Here is a 16,522-nt window from a genome sequence, read left to right on the forward strand (position 1 = left end):
TGGGTGATCACCCATCTACTTGGTGGCAGGTTGATTATACTGGACCTCTTCCATTATAGAAAGGACAGAGGTTTGTCCTCCCTGGAATAAACACTCCAGATTTGAGTTTGTCTATTCTACAGACAATGCTTCTGCTAAGACTACCATCTGTGGATTCACGAAATGCCTTATCCACTGTCATGGTATTCCACACAGCACTGCCTCTGACCAAGGCACTCACTTTACGGCTAAAGAAGTGCGACTGTGGGCTTATGCTCTTGGAATTCACTGATCCTACCATGCTCCCCATCATCCTGAAGCAGTTGGATAGAAAGGTGGAATAGCCTTTTGAAGTTACAATTACAATGCCAACTAGGTGATAATACTCTGCAGGGCTGGGGCAAAATTCTCCAGAAGGCCATGTCTGCTCGGAATCAGCATCCAATATATGGTACTGTGTATCCCATAGCCAGGATTCACGGGTCCAGGAATCAAGGGGTGGAAGTGGAAGTGGCATCACTCACCATCACCCCTAGTGATCCACTAAAAAATTTTGGCTTCCTGTTCCCACAACATTACATTCTGCTGACTCAGAGGTCTTAGTTCCAGAGGGAAGAATGCTGCCACCACTTTGGAGTCCTGCCACCTTTAAGTCAACAGGCTAAGAAGGGAGTTACAACCTTCTGAGATGATTCACCCGGACTATCAAGATGAAATCAGTCTACTACTCCACAATGGAGGTAAGGAAGAGAATGTGTGGAACACAGGAGATCCTTTAGGGTGTCTCTTAGTATTACCATGCCCTGTGATTAAGGTCAATGGGAAACTATAATAGCCCAACCCAGGCAGGACCACAAATGGCCCAGACCCTTCAGGAATGAAGGCTTGGGTCACTCCAGGAAAAAACCTGCTGAGATGCTTGCTGAAGGCAAAAAGAATACAGAATGGGTAGTAGAAGGAGGTAGTCATCAATAACAGCTATGACCATGTGACCAGCTGCAGAAACAAGTACTGTAATTGTCATGAGTATTTCCTCCTTCTTTTGTTAAAAACATGTTTGTGCACATATACGATTGTACTAAGAATATATCTTCATTTTATTTCCTTTCTCCTTTATTGTATGAATAAAATTTATTGACTTCATATAAGCATTTAAGTGTTAGCTTTATATAATAGCATTTGAGTTGAGGATTGGTGCGTTTCCAGTTGTATGAAGGATACTTGTATTATGTTAGGCATAATTATGACATTATTATTGTCTTTATTTGAAGATTATGTATAATCTCAGAAGATGTGTATGGGTTAAAGTTGACAAGGGGTGAACTTGTGATGGTTAATATTGTCAACGTGATTGAAGGATGCAAAGTATTGTTCCTGGGTGTGTGTGTGAGGCTGTTGCCAGAGGAGATTAACCTTTGAGTCAGGGGACTGGAAAAGGCAGACCCACCCTTAAACTAGGTGGGCACAATCTAATCAGCTGCCAGTGTGGCAAAAATAAAAATGAGGCAGAGGAACATAAAGAGGTCAGACTGGCTTAGCCACCAAGCCTACATCTTTCTCCCATGCTTGATGGTTCCTGCCCTAGAACCTCAGACTCCAAGTTCTTCAGCTTTGGGACTCAGAATGGCTTCCTTGCTCCTCAACTTGCAGACAGCCTATTGTGGAACCTTGTGATCCTGTGAGTTAATACTCCTTAAGAAACTCCCTTGTATATATACATCCATCCTAATAGTTCTGCTCCTTTAGAGAACTGTTCCTAATACAAGGGGTGACAATAGAGGAAATTACATGTTAGACTTTTATACTTTACCTCAATTTTCATTACTTTTTGCAGAAAAAAGATTTCACATAAAAATCACATAATAATAATTTATTCCAATTTATTAAGGCAGGAGCTGGGCCTAAAGAGGGCGCTGAGAGGCTGGAGATGGGCTTGGGAGAGGTCAACTGAAGGAAAATTTGGGCCTAAGGAGACTGCCAGGAGGCAAGAGCTGGGCAAAAACAGGTTGTTGTGAGGCAGGAGTTGGGTCTTTATAAAAGGGCCAATGTAAGGCAGAAGCAGGGCCTGCAGAGTCCACTAGCAGGCAGGACCAGGGCATGGAGAGGCTGACATGAGGCAGAAAGTTGCCCTCGGGAGGCCGCCATGAGGCAGGAGTTGGTTCTTGAAAGGAGGCAAGAGCTGGGCCTGTAGTGGTTGCTAAAAGGCAGGAACTTGGTCTGGAAGGCCGTGGTAAGGCAAGAGCTGGGCCAAAAGAGGCCACTGGGAAGCAGGAGCTGGGCCTCAGGGAGCCACCGTAAAACAGGAGCTGGGACTTGGAAGGCAGACGTGAAGCAAAAGCTGGCCCTTGGAAAGCTGACGAGAAGCAGAAGCTGGGCCTGGTGAGGTCGACTTGAGAAAGTTTGGGGCTTGGAGAGATCCCTGGGAGGCAGGAGTTAAACCTGTAGAGGCTGCTGGAAGGCAGGAGCTGGGCCTGGTGAGGTCAACATGAAGAAGTTCTAGGCCTGGAAAGACCACTGGGAGAAAGGAGCTGGGGGTAAAGAGGCTGTTGTAAGGCTTAAGCTAGGCCTGCAGAGGTTGCCAGGAGGCAAGAGTTGGGCCTGGAGATGCCAAATTGAGGAAGTTTTAGGCCTGCAGAAGCTGTAAAGAGAAAAGAGCTAAGCCTGGGGAGAGTGGTGAAAGGCAGGAGGTAGGGCTAAAGAGGCCACTGGCAGGCAAAAGCTGGGCCTCTGAAGGCTGCAAGGAGGCAGGAGCTGGGCCTGGTAAGGTTGACTTAAGGACGTTTTGGTCCTGGAGAGGCCAATGGGAGGAAGGAGCTGGGCCTAAAGAGGCCATTGAAAGGATGAAGCCAGGCCTGTAGAGGCCACCAGAAGGCAGGAGCTGGGCCTGAGAAGGACAAATTAAGAAACTTTTAGGCCTGTAAGGGCCCCGAAGAGGCAGGAGCTAGGCATGCATGGAGAGGCAGCTGTGAGGCAGAAGCTGGGCCACTAGAGGTTGCCAAGAGGCAGGAGCACGGCTTGAAGAGGTCCCAGTAAGGATGAGCTGAGTCTAAAGAGGTCACTGTTAGGCAGAAGCTGAGATCCTAGAGGACACTTAGAGGCACAAGCTGGGCCTGGAGAGCTTGACTGGAAAAAACTATGGGCTTAAAAAGGGCACCAAGGAAGAAGCTGGGCCTGGAGTGGCCAGAGGAAGAGAGAAGGTGGGACATGGGAGGCTGCCGTTAAATAGGAGCTGAGTATTGGAAGGCGGCCGTGAGGCAAAAGCAGAGCCATTTTAAAGGCCTACCAGACATAGGAGCTAGGCCTGGTGAGACTGACATGAGAAAGTTCTTGGTCTGGAGAGACAACTGAAAGGCAAGAGCAGGGCCTAACTAGCACATTGGAAAAATGGAGTTGGGCCTCTAAAAACTGATGAAAAGCATGAACAGGGCTTGGAGACGCTGTAAAGAGGAAGGCACAAAAATGGCCTGGGAAGGCCAATGTGAGGCAAGAGCTGGGCCCGGGGGGTCCACTGGGAGGAGGCAGAGGCCATACCTCCAGGGGCCTACGACAGGCAGGAGCTGGGCCTGGCGAGGCCGACTTCAGGACGCTTTGGGCCTGCACAGGCCATCGGCGGGAGGCAGGAGCTGGGCCTGGAGGGGCTGACTTGAGAAAGCCTTGTGCCGGGAGATGCCATCGGAATGGGCAGGAGCTGGGCCTGGAGAGGCCAGTGTGAGGCAGGATCCGAGCTTGTTGAGGCTGCCAGGAGGCCAGCAGGAACGTGGCCGGGGAAGGCCGCCGTGAGGCAAGAGCTGGGGCTGGGAAGGCTGCTGTGAGGCAAGAGCTGGGCCTGGAGGAGGTTTCAGGCCTACGAAGGCTGCCAGGAGCTGGACGGGAACCGAGTCAAAAGAGGCTGTTTGGAGACAGAGACTGGGCCTGCGAGGGAGAGTTGGGCCTGGAGAGGAGGCCGAGAGGCAGCCAGTGGGCCGCGGGAGGCCAACTTGGGCCTGCAGAGGCCGCCACAGGGGAAAAGCTGGGCGTAAAGAGACCGTTGCGAGGGACAAGCTGGGCCTTAAGAGGCCATCGGGACGCAGGAGCCGAGCCTGCGGAGGCTGCTGAAGGGCAGAAGCCTGGCCTGCGGAAGGCCACGGTGAGGCACAAGATGAGCCTAAAGAGGCCATCAGGAGGCAGGAGCTGGGCCTGTCAAGGCTGCTGCCAGGCAGGCGGAAACGTGGCCAGGGGAGGCCGACACGAGGCAAGAGCTTGGCCTGGAGAGGCCGTTGTCAAGCCAGGCCACTGGGGAGCTGAAGATGGGGACTGGAAGGCCTGACTTAGAGGAGCCTGGGGCCTACAAAGGTTGCCAGGAGCTGGGCCGAATGTGGTTGTTGTGAGGCAGGAGCTGGGCTGGCAGACGCAGCCAGGAGGGAGAGCTGGGCCCGGAGAGGCTGGCTGAAAACAGTTCTGGGCCTGGACAGGATGCCGAGAGGCAAGAGCTGGGCCCGTAGAGGCTGCCAAGAGGCAGGAGCTTGGCCTGAGGTGGTCACACTGAGGCAAGAGCTGAGCCTGGGGGACATCCACTGGGAAGAGGCAGAGGCCATGCCTCCAGGGGCCAACGACAGGCAGGAGCTGGGCCTGGCGAGGCCGACTTCAGGACACTTTGGGCCTGCACAGGCCATCAGTGGGAGGCAGGAGCTGGGCCTGCAGGGGCTGACTTGAGAAAGTCTTGGGCCGGGAGACGCCATCGGGGTGGGTGCGAGCTGGGCCTGGAGAAGTCACCGTGAGGCATAAGCTGGGCCTAGAGAGGCCAGTGTAAGGTAGGAACCGGGCTTGTTGAGGTTGCTGGGAGGCCGGCAGGAACGTGGCCAGGGAAGGCCGCTGTGAGGCAAGATCTGGGCCTGGGAAGGCCACTGCAAGGCAAGAGCTGGGCCTGGAGATTGGGACCGGAGAAGGTTTCGGGCCTACCAAGGCTACCAGGAGCTGGACAGGAGCTGAGTCAAAAGAGGCTGTTTTGGAGCCTGTAGGCACAGCCGCGAGAGAGAGCTGGGCCTCTAGAGGAGGCTGGGAGGCAGCCACTGGGCCGTAGGAGGCCAACTTGGGCCTGGGGAGGCCGCCACAGGGGAAAAGTTGGGCCTAAAGAGACTGTTGTGAGGGATGAGCTGGGCCTTAAGAGGCCATCGGGATGCAGGAGCCGGGCCTGCGGAGGCCGCCAAAGGGCAGGAGCCCGCAGTGAGTCACGAGATGAACCTAAGGAGGCCATTGGGAGGCAGGAGCCAGGCCTGTGGAGGCTGCTGAAGGGCAGGAGCCTGGCCTGTGCGAGGCCGCAGTGAGGCACTAGATGAGCCGAAAGAGGCCATCGGGAGGCAGGAGCTGGGCTTGTCGAGGCTGCCGCCAGGCACGGCGAAACATGGCCTGGGGAGGCCGACGCGAGGCAAGAGCTAGGCATGGAGAGGCTGTTGTCAGGCAGGAGCTGGGCCTCTCCAGGCCGCCAGGGAGCCAAAGGTAGGGCCTGGAAGGCCTGACTTAGAGGAGCCTGGGGCCTACAAAGACTGCCAGGAGCTGGGCAGGAGCTGGGCTGAGCATGGTTGTCGTGAGGCAAGAGCTGGGCCAGCAAACGCAGCCGGGAGGGAGAGCTGGGCTGGGAGGGGCTGGCTGGAAACCGTTCTGGGCCTGGAGAGGATGCCAACAGGCAAGAGCTGGGCCCGTGGAGGCTGCCAAAAGGCAGTTGCTTGGCCTGAGGTGGCCACGCTGAGCTGGGGCTGGTGGGTCCACTGGGAGGAGTCAAAGGCCGTGCCTCCAGGGGCCAATAACAGGCAAGAGCTGGGCCTTGTGGGGCTGGTTTGAGAAAGCCTTGGGCCGGGAGACGCCATCGGGGTGGGCGGAAGCTGGACCTGGAGAGGCCAGTGTGAGGCAGAAGCCGGGCTTGTTGAGGTTACCAGGAGGCCGGCAGGAACGTGGCCAGGGAAGGCCGCCATGAGGCAAGAGCTGGGCCTGGGGGTGGTCCACTGGGAGGAGGCAGAGGCCGTGGCTCTAGGGGCCTACTACGACAGGCAGGAGCTGCGCCTGGCGAGGCCGACTTCAGGACACTTTGGGCCTGCACAGGCCATTGGCGGGAGGCGTTGAGCCAGGAGACGCCGTCAGGGTGGGCAGGAGCTGGGCCTGAGAGGCCGCCGTGAGGCATGAGCTGGGCCTAGAGAGGCCAGTGTGAGGCAGGAGAAGGGCTTGTTGAGGCTGCTGGGAGGCCAGCAGGAACGTGGCCAAAGAAGGCCACCGTGATGCAAGAGCTGTGCCTGGGAAGGCTGCTGCGAGGCAAGCGCTGGGCCTGGAGATCTGCATCAAAGGAGGTTTCGGGCCTACGAAGGCTGCCAGGAGCTGGGCAGGAGCCGAGTCAAAAGAGGCTGGAGACAGAGGCTGGGCCTGTAGGCGCAGCCACAAGAGAGAGCTGGGCCTGGAGAGGAGGCCGGGAGGCAGCCACTGGGCCGCGGAAGGCCGATTTGGGCCTGGTGAGGCCGCCACAGGGGAAAATCTGGGCCTAAAGAGACCACTGCGAGGGACAAGCTGGGTCTAAAGAGGCCATCAGGAGGCAGGAGCTGGGTGTGTTGAGGCTGCCACCAGGCAGGCAGAAACATGGCCAAGGGAGGCCGACATGAAGCAAGAGCTTGGCCTGGAGAGGCCATTGTCAGGCAGGAGCTGGGCCTCTCCAGGCCGCTGGGGAGCCGAAGGTGAGGCCTGGAAGGCCTGACTTAGAGGAACCTGGGGCCTACAAAGACTGCCAGAAGCTGGGAAGTAGCTGGGCCAAACATGGTTGTTGTGAGGCAGGAGCTGGGCCGGCAGAATGCAGCCAGGAGGGAGAGCTGGGCTCGGAGAGGCCGGCTGAAAACAGTTCTGGGCCTGGAGGGGATGCCGAGAGACAAGAGCTGGGCCCGTGGAGGCTGCCAAGAGGCAGGAGCTTGGCCTGAGGTAGCCACGCTGAGGCAAGAGCTGGGCCTGCAGGGTCCACTGGGAGGAGGCAGAGGCCGTGCCTCCAGGGGCCGACGACAGGCAGGAGCTGGGCCTGGCGAGGCCAACTTCAGGATGCTTTGGGCCTGCACAGGCCATCGGTGGGAGGCAGGAGCTGGGCCTGGAGGAGCTGACTTGATAAAGCCTTGGTCCAGGAGACGCTGTCGGGGTGGGCAGGAGCTGGGCCTGGAGAGGCCACTGTGAGGTAGGAGCCAGGCCTAGAGAGGCCAGTGTGAGGCAGGAGCTGGGCTTGTTGAGGCTGCCAGGAACCCAGCAAGAACTTGGCTGGGGAAGGCGGCCATGAGGCAAGAGCTGGGCCTGGGAAGGCCGCTGCGAGGCAAGAGCTAGGCCTGGAGATCTGGACAGGAGGAGGTTTCGGGCCTACCAAGGCTGCCAGGAGCTGGGCAGGAGTCGAGTCAAAAGAGGCTGTTTGGAGGCAGGGGCTGGGCCTGTAGGCGCAACCGCGCGAGAGAGAGCTGGACCTGGAGAGGAGGCCGGGAGGCTGTAGCTGGGCCGCGGGAGGCCGACTGGGCCTGAAGAGGTCACCAAAAGGGAAAAGCTGGGCCTAAAGAGGCCATTGTGAGAAATGAGCTGGGTCTAAAGAGGCTATCAGGACGCAGAGCTGGGTCTCTGCTGCAGAGGTTGGCAAAAGGCAGGAGCCTGGCTTGGTGAGGTCGTGGTGAGGTCGTGGTGAGGCATGAGATGAGCCTAAAGAGATCACTGAAAGGTCGGACCTGGACCTGTCAGGACATGGCGCTCAAGTGGTTATGTGAGCCATGGGGAGGGGCTGTAAACACAAATGAAGTTTCCCCTCACTTGTCCGCTGCTCCTCTCCAGCTCTGTGGCCCTGTGGTGGAGACCCCTGCTCAGGTGCATTCAAAAGGATCTGTCCCATGCTATTCTTTAGAGTCATCTTACTGCCGCAGTGGTGAAGCATAACATCTGTTAGCTTGCATGGCACATGCCTCGGCTGGCATTTCATCACAATCAAAAGTAAGTGGTAGCTTGAGTCACTGTGAGGTTACTTCCTGGAAATCACCAGCATCCCATGTCCCATTGGCAAGAAGCTCAGCACTGCTCCTTGGATAACCAAATCTATGCTCAGCTCCCATCTGTGTGGGTCTATTTCCTGGTACCCTTCCTAGCATCAGTTGTGTATTTCTAGGAGCCCAATCAGAAAATATAAACCACTCAAAAGTTTAAACTGAATGGGTACGGTGGCTCACACCTGTAATCCCAGCACTTTGGGAGGCCGAGGCGAGTGGATCGCTTTGAGCTCAGGAGTTGAGACCAGCCTGGGAAACATGGCGAAACCCTGTCTCTACAAAAAGCACAAAAATTAGCCAGGCGTGGTGGCACATACCTGTAATCCCAGTTACTTGGGAGGCTGAGGACGGAGAATTGCTTGAGCCTTGGAAGTGGAAGTCGCAGCGAGCAGAGATTGTGCCTCTGCACTCCAGCCTCGGTGACAGACTGAGACCCAGTACCAAAAAAAAAAAAAAAGTAAATTTAAAATAAAAAGTATTAATTATAATACAGGATCAGCATAATGAGCGACACACTAGCACAAACTACAGACAACTCTGGAGAATACAAAACTAGCAGAGGCCAGGCATGGTGGCTCATGCCTGTAATCCCAGCAATTTGGGAAGCCTAGGTAGGAGGACTGCTTGAGGCCAGGAGTTGGAGACCAGGCTGGGTAACTTAGTGAGACCCTGCGTCTATAAAAAAAAAAAATTAGCCAGGTGTGGTGGTGGTGCACACCTGTAGTTCCAGCTACCTGGGAGTCTAGAGTGGGAAGATCCCTTGAACCTGGGAAGTCTAGGCTGCAGTGAACCAAAATCATGCCACTATACACTAGCCTGGGTGACAGAGTGAGAACCTGTCTTATGGGAGGGGAGGGGAGGGGAAGTGAAGGGAAGGAAGGGGAGGGGAGGGGAGAATGCTAATCCCCCTATGCCCCCTATGAGACCTCCTCTTGTCCTGCCCTCTCTGGAACCTCACTTGTCAGTTCTTCCTCCCACTTTCCTGTATCTTTAACCTATCCCCCACTTTTAGCTCCTTCCCACCAGCATTTAGATTACTCAAATTTCTTCTATTTTAAAAAACTCTCCCTAAACTCAGTGTGTCCCCTGCTTTAGGTCTCCAGCACACCCACTGAGCCATCTGCTCCCCCTGGTGCCTTCTCTATAGCAGCCTGAGCCATGTCTCTAATACATGAATCTCATCACGTTACTCCCCTGTGTATATCACTCTTTGGGATTAAGTCCAAACTCCTTAACAGCCCCTGCTCTGCCCTGCCTTGCAAGGCAGCCTCACTGCTTACCCCTCTCCATTTTACCTGCTGTGGAGTCCAGCTGAGCCTCATCTGCCCCCTGAATGCCCACTCTCACTCCTCTGGGAGCCTCTGAAGTGGGTGATGCCCTCTGCTTATAATACGCTTCCCCTTAAACCTCTACTCTCTTCCTGGCTAGCTTTGGCTCCTCTGTCACTTGTCCGCTTTAGCACCACCTCCTCCTGGAAGCCTTCCTTGACTCCCCTGATTCTCAGGAGCACGGGAAGCGAGGTGCTCCTCCCATAAATGAATGGAGATTAGGGAGTGTGTGTTATTCATGTTTAATTCACCAGTGCTTAGTTCAGTACCTGGCACAAAATAGTCACTGTGGTGGCCAAAGTAATGACCCATCCCCCATCAACTGCTCATGTCCTATGTTACACTGCACAATTATATAGGAAGGGGAAATTAAGAGTGCAGATGAAATTAATGTTGCTAATCAGCTAACCTTAAAACAAGATTATCCAGCAGTATCTGGGTGAGCCCATGTAATTACAAGGGTTCTTTAAATGTGGAAGAGGGAGGCAGAAGGTTAAGAACCAGAGACGGTGGGCATTGTACAATGGCTCATGCCTGTATTACCAATACTTTGGGAGGCCAAGGTAGGAAAATCCCTCGAGTGCAGGAGTTCAAGGCCAGCCTTGGCAACATAGCGAGGCCCCATCTCTACAAAAAAAAATTAAAATTAAAATTCACTGAGTGTCATGGTGCTAACCTGTAGTCCCAGCTACTGGGAAGGATGAGGTGGGAGGAGGCTCCCACTTGAGCCTGGGAGTTTGAGGCTACAATGAGCCATGATTGGACCACTGAACTCCATCCTGGGTGACAGAGCCAGGTCCTGCTTCTAAAGAAAAAAACAAAAGGACATTGGAATCAGAGTCCCCTCCATCCTAAGGTGCCCACAAGGCATCTCTCTCTGCAAACGAGTAAACATCATCCTCCAACTCCTCACAGAGTGGAGCAGCAGGAAAACTCCCTCACCTCATTTCTGTGTGGCTTGGGAGGCCTGGACAGCTCAATAACCAGCTCCTTGCTGATGAACCAATTGGGAAATGGCTCGAGTTAAGCTAAGGAGAATTTGGTTCCTTCTTTTGGTTCTCAACAGGCAGGGTAGGGGCCAGGCATGGTAACTCATACCTGTAATCCTTGCACTTTGGGAGTCCAAAGTGAGTGGATTGCTTGAGGCCAGGAGCTCAAAACCAGCCTGGGCAACACAGCAGGACCCAGGTGGCACGCACCTGTGGTCCCTACTACTTGGTAGGATGAGGTGGGAGGACTGATCACTTGATCCCAGGAGTTTCAGTCTGCAGTGAGCCATGATCATACCAGGCACTCCAGCCTGGCCGACAGAGCCAGACCATGTCTCAAAACGTAAAAGAGACTATAGGCAGGCAACAACACATCTGGTTAATTTTTAAATATTCTGTAGAGATGAGGTCTTGCTAGGTTGGTCTAAAACTCCTGGCATCAGGCCGGACATAGTGGCTCATGCCTCTAATCCCAGCACTTTGGACAGCTGAGACGGGGGGATCACCTGAAGTCAGAAGTTTGAGACCAGCCTGACCAACAAAGCAAAACTCCATCTCTACTAAAAATACAAAAATTAGTCGGGCAGTAGTGGCGTGTACCTGTAATCCCAGCTACTCAAGAGGCTGAGGCAGGAGAATCGCTTGAACCTAGGAGGTGAAGGCTGCAGTCTGCTGAGATTGCACCACTGCACTCCACCCTAGGCAACACAGTGAGATTCTGTTTCAAAAACAAACGAACAAAACCTCCTGGCATCAAGAGATCTTCCTGTCTCAGCATCCAAATGCCCTGGGATTATATTTTTTGTTTACTATAATTGAAAACACTTGCTCTTATACTACTTTAAGGTACAAAGAAAAAAAAAACAGATAATAACAAATGTTGGTGAAGACCAGGAACAGTGGCTCAGCCTGTAATTCCAGAAGTTTGGGAGGCTGAGGTGGGCAGATCACTTGAGGCCAGGAGTAAGAGACCAGCCTGGGCAACATGGTAAAACCCCATCACTACAAAAAATATAAAAATTAGCCAGGCATGATGGCATGTACCTATAATTCCCAGCTACTCAGGAGGTTGAGACGCAAGGATCATTTGTGCCTGGGAGGTCAAGGCTTCAGTGAACTGTGATGGCGTCACTGTGCTGCAGCCTGAGAGACAGAGCAAGCCCCTGTCTGGAAAAAAAAATAATGTCAGTAAAGATGTGGAGGAATTGGAACCCACATACATTACTGGTGGGAACATAAAATCGTGTAACCACTTTGTTTGGGTATTTCTTTTCTTGTCTATTTTAATTGGATTTTTTTTTTTTTTTTTAAATCAAGACAGGGTCTCACTGTCTTGCCAAGGCTGGTCTTGAACTTGTAGACTCAAGCCATAGTCTCAACTGAGCCTCCTGAGTAGTGGGGATTATAGGTGTGAGCCATTGCACCCAACTGGTGTAGTCACTTTAGAAAACAGTCTGGCAGTTTCTCAAAAGGCTAAATGTAAAATATAATGCAACAGTTTCACTCCTAGGCATATATCCCAGAGAAATCAAAATACATATCCACACAAAAACTTGTACAGCAATCTTCACAGCAGCATAATGGCCAATACGTGGAAACAACCCAAATGTCCACCAACTGATAAATGGATCATCAAAATGCAGTGTGTCTCTACCATGGAATATTATTCAGCCATAGAAAAAATGAAATACTGATTCACCCTATGACATAAAGGAACTTTGAAAACATTGTGCTAAGAGGGAAAAAAGCCACAAAAGAACACCTATTGTACAATTCTATTTGTCCAGATTAGGTAAACCTATAGTGACAGAAAATGAATCCATGGTTGCCTAAGGCTGGGGGCCAAGGCAGGTGGGGGGAGTAGGAGGTAGTGGCTAAGGGGTATGGATTTCTCTATAGGGTAATAAAAGATTCTAAAAGTGACTGTGGTGATCGATACACAGCTCCGTGAATATTCTAAAACATTCTGAATTGCAGATTTCGATAAATAAATTGAATGATATGTGAATCATATTTTAATAAAGTTATTATTTAAAAACATAATAATAAGGGGCTGGGCACAGGTGGTCACACCTGCCTGTAATCCCAGCACTTTGGAAGGCTGAGGCAGGAGGATCACTCAAGGTCAGAAATTTGAGACCAGCCTGAGCAACCTACCAAGATCCCATCTCCACGAAAAAAAAAAAAAAAAAACATAAAAAATTAGCTGGGCATGGCGGGACATATCTGTAGTCTCAGCTACTTGGGAGACTGAGGTGAGAGGATTGCTTGAGCCCAGGAATTTGCGGCTGTAGTGAACCATGATCATGTCACTGTACTGCAGCCTGGGACACAGAGCAAGACCTTGTCTCTAAAAAGGAAAGAAAAGAAATGCAAGTTTTTGTCACTTTGTGAGTATAGCCAAGTTTGAGGAGAAATAGACAAGAATAAAAGAGGACTGAATAATGAGAGTTTAAGTGGCTGGTTAGGCTCAGTTGCTAACAAAGTGGCTTCTGAAAAATTCATTAGTAAAGCTATAGCTCTAGGGACAGTCATGCAGTCAAACAATGAATGCTAAATTCATTACAAATGCCCATGGTCTTTCTTTACACGCCTTCTAGTGAAAAATTCCTAAGTGCCTGAATAGCAAATCTGCAATGATAGTAGCTGTTTATTAAACACTACAAAAAAGAATGACAAAGTGATTCATGATAAAGAAGCTCTAATTTTGCATTTGTTCAAGTATTGATTAGATTTACCCAACATGACACCAATCTTGGATAAAGTGCAAACAACATAATTTCATTTTCTCATTCACAATTTCATTTTCTCACTATCAAAACTGATTAGGTAGTCTAATGTCAATTCTGATCTTATTAAAAACTCATCAGATAAAAAATTATGGAATGATGAAACCATTAAGATGTTACAACCTGTTCCAAGGAGAATTCCAAAACCCACACATATCTGAGACCATCAAGTATGTGGTCAAGAAATATATTGGATTACTGTAATTAAAATAAACTGATTATATAGCCAACAATAATTGGGCAGGGGTCTCCTCATCCACAGCCACACAAACCCAATCAACGTGGCTATGCAGTTGCAAGGCCTCCATAGCCTAGAAGGGACTGGTCTGACTTGAAATTTCATTTTATTTGTATTTTGAGACAGCGTCCCACTCTGTCACCCACGCTGCAGTGCAGTGGTAAAATCATAGCTCACTGCAGCCTTGTTTAACTGAACTCAAGAGATCATCCTGCCTCAGCTTACCTCTACCTGGGAATAAAAGCAAGTGCCACCATGCTAGGCTATTTTTTTTTAAATTTTTCTAAAGAGAGAAGTCTTGCTATGTTGCCCAAGCTGGCTTCAAACTCCTAGCCTCAAGAGATCTGCCCACCTCGGCCTCCTGAGTAACTGGGGCAACAAGTACACAGCACCATGCTCAGCTGTATTTATTTATTTATTTTATTTTTATTTTATTTTATTTTTTTGAGGTAGAGTCTCGCTCTGTCGCCCTGACTGGAGTGCAGTGGCCAGATCTCAGCTCACTGCAAGCTCCGCCTCCCGGGTTTACGCCATTCTCCTGCCTCAGCCTCCGGAGTAGCTGGGACTACAGGCGCCCGCCACCTCGCCCGGCTAGTTTTTGTATTTTTAGTAGAAACGGGGTTTCACCGTGTTAGCCAGGGTGGTCTCGATCTCCTGACCTCGTGATCCGCCCGTCTCAGCCTCCCAAAGTGCTGGGATTACAGGCTTGAGCCACCGCGCCCGGCCATCAGCTGTATTTATTTTACTTTATTAAATTTCTTTATTTTTGTAGAGAGGAGGTCTTGCTATGTTGCCCAGGCTGCTCTCAAACTCCTAGGCCTTAAAACACACACTCCCATCTCTGCCTCTCAAACTGTTGGAACTATAGGTGTGAGCTACTGCCCCTGGCCTGACTTGGGATTTTTTTAATCTAGCATCCTTTACTTGGTAGGATTGGGAAAGGAAGCAGTGTTTTTAAAAATTACTTAATAATTCAATTAGAATCAAGCTCAACCTTGACTCCTGCCTTATCTCACAGCCCACATCCAGTCTCTCAGGAAATCCTATTGGCTGACTTCAACATCTATCCAGGTTCTGACCATCTCTCACCACAGCCATGACCCTGGTCAGGACCACTACCATCTCCCACCTGGATGCTGCCACAGTTTGGCCCCCATGCTTCTACCCAAATCTTCCCACAGTCTTTCTCAACTCAGCAGCCAGGGGTTGCTTTTAAATCAGGAGACAGATCATGTCGCTTCTCTACTCAGAACGCTCCTGCAGTTCCCATTTCAGTCAGAGTAAAAGTCAAAGCCTCAGCAATAGCCTCCCACGGCTTACACTATCTATACTGATCACTGCCCAGCAACTCTGGCCTCCTCCCTTACTTCTCTCCCTCTCTCTCTCTGCTGCACTGGCCTCCTTCCAGAGCGTCAGACACACCAGGGAGTTTCCTCCTAATGCCTTTATCCTGTTGACTCAGCCTACAGTGCTCTTCCCTCAGCACTTTGGCCAGCTCCATCACCTGCTTCAAGCTTTTGCTCAATTTTCACTTACGAGGTCAACCCTCATCACTCTATTTTTCCTTCCTTCCTTCCTTCTTCCTTCCCTCCCTCCCTCCTTCCCTCCTTCCTTCCCTCCCTCTTTTTTTCTCTCTTTTCTCTTTCTTTCTTTCTTGAAAGAGGGTCTTGTTCTATTGCCCAGGCTGGAGTATAGTGGCTCAATCACAGCTCACAGTAACCTCAACCTCCCAGACTTAAAACAATCCTCCCACCTCAGCCTCCCTAGGAGCTGAGACTACAAGTGCATGCCACAACACCTGGCTACTGTTTTTTTTTTTTTTTCAATAAGAAGTCTCACTGTGTTGCCCAGGCTTGTCTTAAATTCCTGGGCTCAAGCAATGCTCCCATCTCAGCCTCCCAAAGTGCTGAGATTACAGGTGTGAGCAACTGCCCCTGGCTCATGTTCATTTCTTCTTGCTGCTGCAACAAACTACCCTACATTTAGTGCTTTAAAACACCACAAATCTACCCTATTATAGTTCTGGGAACCAGAAGCCCAAACTAGGCCTATTAAGGCTAAAGTCAAGGTGTAAGAGGGGCTGCATTGCTTCTGAAGGCTCTAGAGAGAATGTGCTCCCTTGCCTTTTCCAGCTTCTAGAAGCCACCCCCATTCCTTGACTCACCTTGAAGATGGCCCCGACTCCATCTTGAAGGCCAGAACTGCAACATCTTCAAATCTCCCTCTCTGACCTCTTCTTCCATCATCACATCTTCTTCTCTATTTCTGAGAACTAACGAAATATTATGCTTGATGTTACTGTGATCACCACACCTATTCCAAACTATTTGACAAGGACAGTGATGTATGATAACATCAAAAGATTAGAAACTGTAACGAGATTTCTCGGGCAAAATTCCACACAAGCAAATTACTGTCTCTCCAAAGCATTCCTGCCACGCTTAATTAATTCACCATTGCTGAACAAAATGTGCCATCTTCATTGTTCAGGTCTTTACAGTGCTGGTTTCCCTGCCTGGGCAGCTCACTCCATCCCATCCCTTCACCTCCCCCTTCCCTCCCCACTCTCATACAAGTCTTGCTCATCTTTCAGGACCCGGCTTCAATGTCATCTTAACTGGAAGCTTCTCTCACCCTCCAGAAGTGCTTTCCATGCACTTGATACATGCACTCTTATTTGATCATTTTTTAGTTATAGTCCAAGTCTTTTTGTACCTGAATAGGATGTTGCTCAGTCAGTCTCTTCCTGGACTCTGAAGTCTTTCATGGTAGATTCAGTTGGAAGTGACAAAAAGACCTTCTTTAAAAAAAAAAAAAAAAAAGGAGGAATGAAACAGAAAGACATTAGTACTTAAAAGTTTTAAATGGTATGTAAAAAGAAAACAAAATTCAAGGGCTTCTAGGAAAAACGTAGGCGGGACAGTGTTAGTGGGAAATATGATAAAGGGTTAATTTTTTTTTGAGACGGAGTCTCGCTCTGTCGCCCAGGCTGGAGTGCAGTGGCCAGGTCTCAGCTCACTGCAAGCTCCGCCTCCCAGGTTTACGCCATTCTCCTGCCTCAGCCTCCCGAGTAGCTGGGACGACAGGCGCCTGCCACCTCGCCTAGCTAGTTTTTTGTATTTTTTTTAGTAGAGACGGGGTTTCACCGTGTTAGCCAGGATGGTCTCGATCTTCTGACCTC

General features: G+C 50.8%; 3 protein-coding genes across 3 annotated transcripts in view; all 3 read right to left on the reverse strand.

Annotated features, from left to right (window-relative positions):
* Positions 1-2,007: 2,007 nt before the first annotated feature.
* On the reverse strand, positions 2,008-3,064 carry LOC105504761 (putative uncharacterized protein FLJ46235). The gene is made up of 2 exons (XM_011932318.1): positions 2,673-3,064; positions 2,008-2,617 (listed from the first exon to the last, which is right to left on the reverse strand). The coding sequence occupies exons 1-2, from the start codon at positions 2,810-2,812 to the stop codon at positions 2,476-2,478; spliced, it is 282 nt and encodes a 93-aa protein (XP_011787708.1). The 5' UTR covers positions 2,813-3,064; the 3' UTR covers positions 2,008-2,475.
* A 456-nt stretch (positions 3,065-3,520) lies between these two features.
* On the reverse strand, positions 3,521-5,822 carry LOC105504768 (putative uncharacterized protein FLJ44672). Its single transcript, XM_011932331.1, has 6 exons — positions 5,636-5,822; positions 5,048-5,149; positions 4,906-4,970; positions 4,778-4,873; positions 3,828-3,962; positions 3,521-3,673 (listed from the first exon to the last, which is right to left on the reverse strand). The coding sequence occupies exons 1-6, from the start codon at positions 5,820-5,822 to the stop codon at positions 3,521-3,523; spliced, it is 738 nt and encodes a 245-aa protein (XP_011787721.1).
* A 62-nt stretch (positions 5,823-5,884) lies between these two features.
* LOC105504773 (vegetative cell wall protein gp1-like) overlaps positions 5,885-16,522 on the reverse strand; it is a 45,667-nt gene continuing 35,029 nt past the window's right edge. The window contains 8 exon segments of the mRNA XM_011932346.1: positions 5,885-6,051; positions 6,116-6,142; positions 6,243-6,350; positions 6,386-6,452; positions 6,754-6,957; positions 6,960-7,149; positions 7,337-7,400; positions 7,466-7,584. Coding sequence (XP_011787736.1) covers positions 5,885-6,051; positions 6,116-6,142; positions 6,243-6,350; positions 6,386-6,452; positions 6,754-6,957; positions 6,960-7,149; positions 7,337-7,400; positions 7,466-7,584 — 946 coding nt within the window.

This window comes from Colobus angolensis, unplaced genomic scaffold, assembly GCF_000951035.1.
Source record: "Colobus angolensis palliatus isolate OR3802 unplaced genomic scaffold, Cang.pa_1.0 Scaffold122, whole genome shotgun sequence".
Lineage (NCBI taxonomy): Eukaryota > Metazoa > Chordata > Mammalia > Primates > Cercopithecidae > Colobus > Colobus angolensis.

Bases quoted from the DNA above. Each gene is read 5' to 3' on its own strand.
- LOC105504761 (XM_011932318.1), bottom strand. From the start codon at position 2,812: ATGGCCTCTTTAGGCCCAGCTCCTTCCTCCCATTGGCCTCTCCAGGAC. The intron at 2,618-2,672 runs CCCTACCTCCTG...TTCTCTTTACAG, and splicing joins CCTGCCAGTGGCCTCTTTAG to CTTCTGCAGGCCTAAAACTT.
- LOC105504768 (XM_011932331.1), bottom strand. From the start codon at position 5,822: ATGGCGTCTCCCGGCCCAAGGCTTTCTCAAACCAGCCCCACAAGGCCC. The intron at 4,971-5,047 runs GTTGGCCTCCTA...CTGTGCCTACAG, and splicing joins GGCGGCCTCCCCAGGCCCAA to GCTCCAAAACAGCCTCTTTT. The intron at 4,874-4,905 runs CCTTCTCCGGTC...CAGGCCCAGCTC, and splicing joins TAGCCTTGGTAGGCCCGAAA to TTGCCTTGCAGTGGCCTTCC.